General features: G+C 32.8%; 1 protein-coding gene across 1 annotated transcript; it reads left to right on the top strand.

Annotated features, from left to right (window-relative positions):
* The first annotated feature begins 1,054 nt into the window (after positions 1-1,054).
* LOC146926033 (boron transporter 4-like) lies at positions 1,055-8,070 on the top strand. The gene is made up of 14 exons (XM_085758456.1): positions 1,055-1,136; positions 1,239-1,367; positions 1,485-1,567; positions 2,938-3,130; positions 3,528-3,666; positions 3,769-3,934; positions 4,200-4,366; positions 4,558-4,731; positions 4,852-4,947; positions 5,570-5,686; positions 6,120-6,436; positions 6,642-6,909; positions 7,070-7,195; positions 7,549-8,070. Exons 2-14 carry the CDS (start codon positions 1,255-1,257, stop codon positions 7,603-7,605), a joined length of 2,016 nt encoding a protein of 671 aa, XP_085614582.1. The 5' UTR covers positions 1,055-1,136; positions 1,239-1,254; the 3' UTR covers positions 7,606-8,070.
* Positions 8,071-13,170: the final 5,100 nt, after the last annotated feature.

Raw genomic sequence — 13,170 nt, 5'->3', positions numbered from 1 at the left:
AAAGATTTTGAATCATAATATTTTGTTCACGATTGTTACTAATATTTTTATCAGAGGATTTAAAGTCCAATTTTTAACATTATTTTTTGCTTAGTTTGTTACTAATCTTTTTTTTTTCGCTCACGTTTGTTACTAATATTTTATTAGAGGATTTAAAGTCTAATCTTTAACATTATTTTTTGCTCATGTTTGTTACTAATCTTTTTTTAGAGAATTTAAAGTCCAATCTTTAACAATATTTTTTGCTCACGTTTGTTACTAATCTTTTTTTAGAGGATTTATAGTCCAATCCTCATCGGCTATTATTTTTGTTTAAAAAAATTAAAAAAACTCATAAACTGGTGAGAAATAAAGCAGGAAAAAACATAAACTTTGGATTATTTTTTTTCATAAGTGATTATTGTTCAACTTTGATTTTCTCAAATTCTGATTCATTCATTCTTCTAACAAAAAAAAAAGTAAAAACAATGCTTGAATTGTAATGTTGGTGGAAAGTAAATTGCTCGAAGGATAAAACAGAAAGATATTCAATTCATCAAGTGGACCTTAAAGATATTCCATTCAATGGTGCTTCAGAAGTATTAATCAAGTTCGTGAGCCTTGGAACTTTCTAATTTTTTTAGAGGTGATGAGATGTGATCAGAGGGTACTGTGATGAATTCTGGAATGATTTGAATTCATGAGAAGAGACATAAAGAATGCAAATATAATTTTTAAACTTTTTGTGAGTTTGATCTGTTGTTAACGGTGGTAAAATAAAGTTAACGGTGACGATTAGTGACATTGATTATTAATCCATGTGTTATTTTATAATTGGCTATTTCTATTTAAAATTAAGGGTATTTTTGGAAAGAAAATTTCAACCCAAAAGTGTGCTGAAAGGGGTAGTTTTCTTTATATATAGTATAGATATTGTTTTATACATAAAATAAACGGTGGTGACGGAAGATTTCATATAAAACAAAGAGATTGCTTATAATATAGGGGTCAAATCCTTGCTTATAGTATAGCATTTTCCTATAGTATATATTTTTTACCTAGTACTACTCATTGTACTCACACACAACACCACGCTACACCAACGTGCTCGGGTCAAACCTTGCTGGAGAATATTATCGACTAGAACAACAACTAAGGTACTGTTAAATTAATATTATTGCTGGAAAATATGATTGGTACATACATGTACTTAAATGCAAAGTTATTTAATCTTCTCTAAGATATAGTTTCATTCTCAGGAACTGTGCTTTATTTATGCTTGAAATGGAGTGGTTAAAATCACCTTTTAAGGGAATTATCAGTGATATAAGAGGAAGAGCACAATGTTATAAAGATGATTGGACTTGTGCTTTCCGTTCTGGTATTGGGTAAGTTTCTATAAATCTTGTGTAACATGTTTCTTCAAATTTAAATCTATGTATGTTTGATGAACTTGCACTCTTTTTTTTTTTGGTGAATATGAACTTGCACTTTGTTAATGATAGGATATTGGCTCCAACTACCTATATTTTCTTTGCTTCTGCTTTGCCTGTTATTGCCTTTGGTGAGCAGCTGAATCGAGACACAGGTACTTCTTCTTCTTGTTCTTCGTTTTTTTTTTTTTTTTGCGTAAACTAGGTATCATCCGCGCGTAACTGTAGAGACTAATCTCTCAAACAAACTCTTCATAAGAGTTTTAACGCTGCTACATCTCTTGATCTTCTTCTTGTTCTTCTTTTTCATCTTCCTTTTTGCTTCTGCAGCTGCTGTTTGCTTAAGTTATTACTCAATGTTATTATGCACTGAATTACCAATAATACGACAAAGACTAATTTGGACTAATTTTCATCTTGATAGAATTGATGTTGGCTTAATTACTCTTTTGGTCCCTTAAGTTATTTGTTGGTTACATTTTAGTCTCATAAGTTATTAACGTTACAATTTGGTCCCTTAAGTTACTTTTTGGTTTCGTTTTGGTCCCTTAACTATTAAAAGTTTGGTTTTGGTCCCTTAACTTATTTTTTTGGTTTCGTTTTGGTCTCTTAACTTATTTTTTGGTTTCGTTTTGGTCCCTTTACTCTAATACATTCATTCTAACGTAAAGGACCAAAGTGGTTGACGGAGGAAGAGTTAAGGGACCAAAACGAAACCAAAAAATAAGTTAAGGGACCAAAACGAAATCAAAAAATAAGTTAAGGGACCAAAATGAAACTTTTAATAGTTAAGGGACCAAAACGAAACCAAAAAGTAACTTAAGGGACCAAATTGTAACGTTAATAACTTATGGGACCAAAATGTAACCAACAAATAACTTAAGGGACCAAATCATTAATTAAGCCATTGATGTTTGACCACCAATTTTTGGACCACCGCATATGTCTAGCCCACCAATACACTTCACCTCTAGATGTATAATTCTAATTAAGGATGAGGTGGTATGTTGAATTTCATTCCACATCAAGCTAAATTCTAACACTAAAATTTTGCAATTGAAAGTTTTTTAATTCCAAAGTTATTTTATAAGCTTAAGAATATTATAATGAGAGATTCTGAAAATTCGAGATGGAGAAGGTAATTTTGATCTATAGCAAGAGTTGTTGTTTAAAATACTATAGAAAAAAATATTAATATTACTTTTAAATATTTTCTTTTGAGAACTTATCAAACTTGACTTATAGAACACAATAGCTTTAGTTTTTTTGCTATTACAAATTAATAAAAAATTATTTTGATATTCATTAAATTATATTGATTTTAGAGATTTTTTATAAAGCAAAATTTGTTGTGTTTGTTAATGATGATGAATTATTATCAAAAATGAGTTTTTAGAAAAGCTACTAAAAAACAACTTCTTGTTTTAATTAGTTTTTAACTTTTTTTTGTTTTTTTATTTTTTTTATTTAAGAAATTAATGTTTTTTCACAAAACAAGCAATTTTTTGTTTATTTTTTTTCATAGATGGAAGATTGAGCACAGTAGAAACACTGGCTTCTACAGCCATTTGTGGAATCATACATTCAATTATTGGAGGCCAACCACTCCTTATTGTAGGAGTTGCAGAACCCACCATCATCATGTATACCTACTTGTACAACTTTGCTAAAAATAAGGATGGCTTGGGACAAGAACTCTTTTTGGCTTGGGCTGGATGGTAACAAAATAAAGACAAATTCTTTATTATTATAATGGAGTTGTAGTATTCACAATACTATACTATTAATTAACATTTGTGACTTATTTAAATGTTAATTCTACTGTGCACAAGTGAAAAAGTCTTGCATCGTGTATATACTGATTTTCACCATTACGTGACTTATGTGACGTTTTAATCTAACAATGAAAAAGACACATGTGCATGGAGCAAGACCATTTTTTTTTGAAGGAAGGAGCAAGATCATTTTGTTTGTGCATGTTAGACAAAACCTATATGTAGACCGTTTTATTTGAATTTTTTTTTGAAGTGTCTTATTTGAACTTATTAAGTGCTTATAACATAAGAGGTTATCATATAAATACTTATCTATAATTATTTCTATATATTTTCTCAGGGTTTGTGTATGGACTTCTCTCTTGCTGTTTCTCCTAGCAATATTTAATGTTGGCAATATCGTCAACAGATTTACTAGGGTTGCTGAAGAACTTTTTGGTATGTTGATTTCAGTCTTGTTCATTCAAGAGGCTATTAAGGTGAGTCAATATGTGACTGAAATCTATCTCAACTGAAGATAAAAATTAAAATATAATTTTGCTTGAAAAGGATTCTAACAAAAGTTTACTAAAATTATGCAGGGAATAATAAAAGAGTTTAGTGTTCCTAAAAATGAAAACTCAACTTCAGAACAGTACCAATTTCACTGGCTTTATGTGAATGGTTTACTAGGTATTATATTCACATTTGGCCTTCTCTATACAACATTGAAGAGCAGAAGAGCAAGATCTTGGTTATATGGGACAGGTTTGTCATTACGATAAATTTGAGTTGACGCATAGTTGATATTTCTTGAATCTTGAATTCATACGTGTAAATGCCTGACATTGATATGATACTGAAACATGTAACTATATTCAATCACTTCTACTTTTTTGATAATATTATTTGTATTTATATGTTCAGTGTCAGTATCGTGTTTGTATCGTGTTTGTGTTCGTATCAATGTGTCATAGTTGTTAAAGGTATATTTGAGGAATAGTTATATGACATGGTCTTATTTATTGGATAGGTTGGTTGAGAAGCTTTATTGCAGACTATGGTGTGCCTTTTTTGGTGGTAGTATGGACATGTGTGTCATTCTCAGTGCCAAGAAAAATACCTTCTGAAATTCCAAGAAGACTAGTTGCTCCTCTAGCTTGGGAATCTCCATCTTTGCACCATTGGACAGTTATCAAAGTAATTCATGTTAAACTAAAGCCTTGTTTGGATTATCTAACTTATGGAGAAATTAGATAAAAGAGGTTCTGAAAAATTTGAGATGTTAAAGTTAATATCAACTTTTACACAAATATATCGTTAATATCGAACGTACCCTAAGTTATACTTTTTGCAGTTGTGGGAAATATTGAGTTCAATTTATGCTGCAGGACATGGGAAGGGTTTCTCCAACATATATTTTTGCTGCTTTTATTCCTGCCTTGATGGTAGCAGGGCTTTACTTCTTTGATCATAGCGTTGCTTCGGGGATGGCACAGCAGAAGGAGTTTAATCTCAAGAAACCTTCTGCATATCATTATGACATATTCTTACTAGGATTTGTGGTATATATATAAATACATACATTCCCTTTGTAAATACTATTAGAAAGTTGCATAATTATGAATCTCATTATTAATTAGTGGCAAAAAACCTAATGCTTTGTTTTGGCAAAAACATTTCAGACTTTGATTTGTGGACTACTTGGCTTACCTCCTTCAAATGGTGTTCTTCCTCAATCTCCTATGCATACTAAGAGCCTCTCAGTTCTCAAGGGTCTGGTAGGTGAATGACTATTATAGTTTTTATAAAGCATAGGAGAGAAATTTTTTGAAAAAAGATCTTAGTTTGGTGAAGTCTTGCATAGTCGATACGTAATACGATATTATAGTGGTTTTTGATCCATGTAACTGATCCCAAATAGTGAAAATAGACGCTGATAAGTAGACCGTAATATTTAAACAAAGTTTTGTATTCTGTAACTATAAGCATTGCATTTTGCACGGTAGAAAACTTTAGAAAGAATACTATAATCTTTTGTAAAGCATTAGAGAGAAGGTTATAGAAAAGATGCAAGTTTGGTAGAGTCCATCATAGTTGCATTAGGTTGTGTAGATATGATTCGTGATATGATATTATAATGTCGTTTGATCCATGTAACAAACCTCGTGTATTCTCTGATAAGTGGATACCGGTATTTAAACAAAATTTTGTACTTTCTAACTCTGAGCATTGCAAAATAAAATAAAAATTCATTATCCACCCTGCTGCCGATCTGAAAGAGACGTTGACACAATTGACCGAACTATGTGATCTATTGTTGTTCTCTTGTGTGTCTATTTATTTGTATTAATGATTAAATTAAATGGGATACTTTTGATAAGGTAATTTATGAAATTGTAGATGATCAGAAGAAAGATGGTTGAAACTGCCAAGGAAAGCATAAAAAAGAAAGCTAGCAACTCTGAAATCTATGGAAAGATGCAAGCAGTGTTTGTGGAAATGGACAGCAGCCCAGTTGTAAGTCTTATAATAGTATAGAAATTGACATTTAATCTTGTTCTTTCAAATGAACACAATTAACAAATACTAAAGTTATGTATCGGCTTTGAAGTACAGACACAGACATCAGACACAACACTACACTATCGGTAATAATTTGAAAAATGAAAGTAATCGAGTGCAGCAACATGTGTCCGTGTCATGTCCGTATTAGACACTAGATACACTTTCAATCTAAAGTTACCTATTGGCTATGAATCATTGACATATACACACACCACACAGACACGACACAACCACAGTCACGTTACCTATAATAATTAGAGAAAAAAAAATGGAAGTAATTGAATATAACCACATGTGTCAGTGTCGTGTTGGTGTTGAACACCGTCTTCAATCTAAAGTGTTAGTGCAACATAGCTTATTTTTCCCAAACATGATTAAATTTCAGACTTCTGTGGAAAGGGAACTAGAGAACTTAAAAGAGGTAATCTTAAAAGGTGAAGATAAAGGAGAAAACAAAGATACATTTGATCCTGAGAAGCATATTGATGCATGCTTGCCTGTTAGAGTAAATGAGCAAAGAGTGAGCAATCTTTTACAATCACTCTTTGTTGGAGCATCAGTCTTTGCTATGCCTGTCATTAAGAAAATTCCAACTTCAGTTTTGTGGGGATACTTTGCATACATGGCCATTGATAGTCTTCCTGGTAATCAATTCTGGGAAAGGATACTGCTTCTCTTTGTGTCACCTAGTAGGTGGTTCAAGTAAGTACAAGTAACTGTAAAAATATCATTTCCTCGTCAATTTGGAATGAACCATTAACAGTCAGGTTCAGTTCCACCGAACTGTTATAATGGTTTAGTTCAAATTTTCTTCTTATTCCGAAGTCCGAACCATGAACAGTTGTAACTGCAACCACAACCGCGATTTAAAATCATGTTAACGTATCAAGTCAACCTATTTTTGCAGGTTATTGGAGGGTCATCATGCTTCCTTTGTGGAAACAGTACCAATTGGATACATAGTCTTCTTCACAATTTTCCAATGTGTCTATTTCTTGGTTTGTTTTGGAGTGACATGGATTCCAATAGCTGGAATCTTGTTTCCCTTGCCATTCTTTTTACTGATCTTGGTGAGGCAGTATATCCTCCCCAAGTTCTTTAGTCCTCACCACCTTAAAGAACTAGATGCAGCTGAATATGAAGAAATTGCTGGTGCTCCAAGACTCTCTTTGAGTGTATGCAATGCTTAATTCCCTATACCACTATTTGATCTCAATTCTAATTTTTTACACATTAATGTCTATGAAACGTAGACATCGGCACTGAACACGACACTGACATGTAGATATCGGTAATAATATGGAATGTGAAAATGTTCCTTTACTTTTTTTTCAGCAAATGGATTCACCTAGCTTTGGATCAATGGAAATGTCTGATAGTGAAATATTAGATGAATTAACTACAAGCAGAGGAGAGTTGAAGCTCAGAACTTTAAGCTTTAGAGAGGAAAGACATGGTCAGGTAAGTGGTGACCAAAGATTACAATTGAATTGCTTTTTTCTTGATTTAGAACTTAGTGTCACTTTAAAATTTGAATTGACTTATTTTAATTTATTTATTGACATATTACTCGTGAGAACGTTTAAAAGAATTTATAGAAACAATTTATGACAGGTACATAAGTTGTTTTCTCCTTATTTCCATACACTCTCCGGAATAGGTTTTAAAGATAATTTATGGATTTTATATATGCGATAAGTATTTTATTAGGTTGTTTATCCAAATATGGAACCTTAATGACCAATGTTTTTTTTATTTGAAAAAAAAAAACTGGTTTTGTGTGTTTGAATGTCAATGATTTGCATTGCATGCAGGGAATCTATCCTAATCCTAATGAAATAACATGTGAAAATGAATCACCAAATAGCTAAGAACTTGGAGAAAATATGGTAAGTGGTCACCGTTTCTATCTCTAGAAAAGAGAAAGATATCAACCAAGGTCAAGTTTTGCATGGTGACTCAGTGTGCAAGTTTGTGAAATTGAGAAGTACAACTATATAATTGATAGCACAAAGTTTGTTCTTTATATTGTGAATATAAACTACCAAACATCATAGTGCATGTACTTTCTTTTTATTGATGATAAAACATGGTGCTTGTGTTTGTAATTACTCATGTGATGCACTAAGTATATCAATCTTCGTTGATATAATGCAGTACAACTAGAGCAAAGGCACTTTAATATAGAGCAAAGGCACTTTAATATATGTTTCTAGCTTGAGATGATGTGGCAGCAAGGGTTGTAAATTTTACCCATATTGACGTATATCTATGGATCATGTAAGTGGTTTGGATAGCCATATATGCCTAAATAGATATTCACAAATAAAATAAAAGTGTGTTTTTTCTACTACACAAATAAAATAAGAGTGTGTTTTTTCTACTATTTATTGATGTGGAAGAGAATATTATAGAATTCATACCTATATGGACTTTTACTTACCTAAAATTTAGAACACTCGTTACGTTTTTAGGTTGCTTCTGAATTTTTTAATTTCTTTTAAATTTAATATTCGGATTAAGAATCAATTTAAATGATCAAATCTCACCGTTCATTTTTTATGGACACATTTCAATGTCCAAAATCCACATTGTGAAACTAAGACCCTGTTTGAATTAGCTTATTTTAGAGCTTATTCAAAACAGCTTATGCAAATAAATATGCCTATATGTATTATTTTTAAGCTTGTTAATATAGTTTATGAAAAAACAGTTTATGAAGGTATAATTTTCGTTTGTGAGAACTTATGAATTAAGATAAAAACTTATTTATTTGCATAACCTCTTTTTCATAAGCTCAAAATAAGTTCGATCCAAACGATGCCTAAATCAAACGGATTCGTTGCTTTTGAATTGTGTTAAAAACTTATCTTTGTTTAGACTTGTGAGATAAATGTACTAGATTTAGATAAGGATTATCTGAAATGAACGAAACAACCGTCTGTTTAAAAATGTTGTAACATTAGTTCCCCGTTTGTTAGACAAGGTGAAATTGTTATCGTTAGGGTGGCTGAAAGCCAAAAATGTTATGTTTGTGTTTGGCACGCAGAGTTGGTGGTCAAGACCTTTAGCTTGTTTAGGCATTGGCTAATCTACTATCGTGTTTGTCTTTTGTTTGTGTCAAACTCTGTTGTATTGTAGTAGTTATCTAGGCACACCTTGTGCTTTTTTTTTTTTTTGAAGGAAGGCACACCTTGTGCTTGGTAACTGCTTTTGGTTCTGGTTATATAATTCCATTTTTGCTTCTTCAAAAAAAAAAGTGTCTTTTAGCAAGTCACATCTCAAGGTGTGATTTTCACTTTTTAGTTATAACTTTGCTAAAAGACACCTTCATAAAAATTAGTTGGTGTATTTTAGCAAATGCTCATAGAATAACTTGCTAAAAGACACCTTCATAAAATGTGTCTTCTAGCAAAACCCTTTAGATAATGATATGTAATAAAACCATCTCAAAGTACATCTACGTTGATGAACCTAGATATTGTTGTTCCTTCTTGATTAGGATAGAATTATGAAGCTAGAGAGTAAAAACAGTTATAAATGAATTTTAACTTTCTAATGAGAACCGGTAAAATATCTGTGCCTGCGCAAGGGTATCAGGATTTGAACCCCATTCACGAGTCCAACCTAATAATTTCGGCATGTTTATCCGTTAAATTGGGATTTGTGGATGTACATAAAACTAATTTACACAATACTTATATTGCTTAATCTTATTTAATTAATAAACCAGTGAAGATGATTAAAGCTTTTGTTTTTAGTGGTGAAGATGAGTAAAGTTGAATTAATACACAATTTTTGAACATAATATTTTTATATTTGTTTCCATAACAAATGACATGTATTTGTGAGTTGATTTTTAGATGATTAAATTTATATTTTAATATATATACTTAATATCTTACAAAATTGAAAGAACAACATTATATATGAGCATCAAGAAGAAAAAATATGAACATATAATATTGTATATCATGTTGTTCTTTTTTTTTTTTTTTGGTCAAGTATAATGTTGTTCTTTTAATATAATAAAAATATCAAATATATATATCAAAATGTAAGTTTAATTGTTTGAAACTCCTCCCCTCAAAAAACCAACTGAGCAGACTTTTGGTCACTTGAGTATGAATTTACTATACTTTTTTTTGACAAATGAATTTACTATACCTAATTACCCTTCATTTACAATTCATTTATAAGATAGATAGACATGTTTAAAAGATAACTATAACTCATTAATGAGAATCATTTATTCATTATGTTTATCTCTTTGAAAATTAACATTAAATAAAGTAAGTTGGAACTCAAGTTCAATGTGGCGTAAAATACCCTTCTACGTGGCAATATTAGTACCGTTACATTTCCCTCCATTCCAACCACTTCCATCATACGCCGATTGCACAAACCAAATCACAAATTCATCTTCCCACCCTCTCATTCAACAACCTACACCCCCTAGCGCACGTTAGACACAACCACACCTCTTATACATTTCATTTCATAACCCGCGCGTAACACTTTACTTCAAAATTGAAAAACCAAAACCAAATGCGATTAACTACTTCTTCTTCTTCCTCAATGGGATTCGGGTCGGGTTCTATGATATGGTTTCGAAAGGGTATTCGGATCCACGATAACCCGGCACTAGAATACGCTACACGAGGTTGTTCTAATCTTTACCCTCTTTTTGTTATTGACCCGCATTACATGAAACCCGATCCAAATGCTTTCTCACCCGGTTCATCTCGCGCAGGTCTGAACCGGATAAGTTTCTTGCTTGAGAGTTTGGGTGATCTTGATGTTAATCTTAAGAAGATTGGTTCGAGATTGTTGGTTCTTAAGGGTGATCCCAGTGAAGTCCTTGTTCGGTGCTTGAAAGAGGTATTAAAAATAAATTTTAATGTTGTTTTCGTTACTATTGTTTGATAAGCCACGCAATAAAGCCACCTAGACACAATCAGACCATAATAGACACCACTCTTTAGTCAATAGAAATCTATACAAACGCTCATAGATTGACCATCCCCACGATACCAAATAAAATTCCTCCCACATTATTAAGAATATACTATTTATTCCGTGTTAAATAATTTGATGATTTTAGAGCTAATTATTAAAAAAAATAGTGGGATAAATTATTTTCTTAAAAAAATTGTAGCCCCACCTGAAAATTTAGCAAAGCGCTAAAATCTTACATGGATTGGATTTCACACTGATACAAGGGGGCCGGATACCCGGCTAATCACTACTAGAAATTCTCGTATATCCTACGGATTTTCCCAAAGACTTAGATGCTTTGGTAATACCTTAGTGGGTAATCTTTTTGCAGAAATTGGGATTCGAAGAGGTTTCGATGTTTTTGGCAATGGGTAATCGGTTGCACTGATGGGTGTAACCGGTTACCATGTAAAAATTCACATTTTGGCCAATTATGTTGGCTGGTAACCGGTTGCACCGAGGGGTGTAACTGGTTACCATTTCAAATTTGTGGTCTCTGGCTTTCTGTAAGTGTTGGTAATCGGTTACCAAGTTTGTGTAACCGGTTCCCATAAGCTAAAAACCAATTTTCCAGTGCCAAACAAGCCTAAATAGGTGCATTAACATATCAAGGACATATATTCTTGCATAATCATTCTAGCATAAATTTAGGGTTTTGAGTCTTTTGTGTATCTACTCTTGTATCTGTCGATGCAAGTTTAGGTCTGATTATATTATGAGCCTTTCTTGATACATGTTAAGGACTGTGTTACATTGAGTTGTAATTTGTGCACTACTCCAAAGCTTTTAAGCAAGGAGATAGGTAGTTTGTTTGAAGGTAACTTCATCTGATTTGATTGAGTCTGTAAACTGATAATCACAGGGGCTGTGATTGACTGTAAGGAGTGAGATGGGATCTCAGATCTAGGAGTTCCTAGGTTGAAGTCAATACGGGTAGGTCCTAGGTCTTTAGTGTAAACGAGGAGTTTGCTGAGAGCTAGAGAATAAGGACTACACTAGTGGATTTCCTCCTGGCTTGGTAGCCCCCAGAGTAGGTGACGTTGCACCAAACTGGGTTAACAATTTCTTTGTGCCTTTTCTTTCCTGTCTATTATTTTGCTTTATTATGTTTATGTTTGTTAGCTTAATGTTCTAAACATCATATACAACATCTGTTTTTCTGTGTCCTGTGTTGGAACATCGTAAGTCTAACGTGCCAGAATAACAATTGGCATCAGAGCAGGCACCCTACCTGTTATTGGGTGAGATCCAGAGGAGATCTATTCTGGCAATATGGAGAAAGAAGGAGGCTTTGTTAACAGACCACCATTGTTGGATGGCACTAATTATGATTGTTGGAAATCACGTATGAGTGCCTTTCTCAAATCCATTGATAACAAAACTTGGAAGTCTGTTCTGAAAGGCTGGGAGCATCCTGTTAACCTTGACAAAGATGGAAACAAGACAACTGTTCTGAAATCAGAAGAAGAATGGACTACAGCTGAAGATGAATCATCGCTTGCAAACTCTAGAGCCTTGAATGCCATTTTCAATGGAGTGGACAAGAACATGTTCAGAATGATCAAGCAATGCACTGTTGCTAAGAATGCTTGGGAGATTCTCAAAACAGCACATGAGAGAACGACTAAGGTAGAAAGTGCAAAACTTCAACTTCTTACAACTAAATTTGAGAATTTGAAAATGTTGGAGGATGAATGCATACAAGACTATCACCTGAATATTCTTGATATTGTCAATGCTTTTGACTCACTTGGAGAGAAAATCTCTGATGAAAAGCTTGTGAGAAAAATCCTCAGATCTGTACCTAAGAGGTTTGACATGAAGGTGACTACGATTGAAGAAGCACAAGACATCTCCAATATGAAGGTTGATGAGCTAATAGGGTCACTTCAAGCCTTTGAATTAGCTAATGGATATAAGAAGAAAAACATAGCTTTCGTTTCTGACACCGATCAGGAAGATGTTCAATGTGATATGGAGATTGATGAAAATATTTTAGATGCATTTCTGCATCTTGGTAGAGAATTCAACAAAGTGTTGGAGATGTTTGACAAAAAATCGAGACCAAATGTTCAGAACATCTTATTCGACATCAACAGAAACAGTGAGTCTCAAAGAAGGGATAGAAACAATGATGAATATTCCAATCGTGTAACAGCCTTGACAGGAAGATGTAAGTCTGATAAAGATGTCCCTGAAAGAGATGATGGAAGTGAATCTACTAAGCAGGTGACTGCCATGACTGGTAAAAAAATTTCTGACACTGAATCATGTGATGAAGAGTCAGCTTATGATGAGTTAGCTGCTTCCTATAAAGGTCTATATGCTAGAAGTGCTGAGGTATCCTAGATGCTAGTAGAACAGAAGAAGCTAAATAGTCAACTGCTAGCTGAAAGAAGTAATCATCTGGCAAAAATCTCTGAACTCAATGATGAGGT

The sequence above is a fragment of the Medicago sativa genome, chromosome 4, assembly GCF_051527215.1.
Source record: "Medicago sativa cultivar Bolivia chromosome 4, Bolivia_mono, whole genome shotgun sequence".
NCBI classification, from domain to species: Eukaryota; Viridiplantae; Streptophyta; class Magnoliopsida; order Fabales; family Fabaceae; genus Medicago; species Medicago sativa.
The sequence above is the reverse complement of the archived record's forward strand: the minus strand, read 5'-3'. Positions and strand labels throughout refer to the sequence as shown.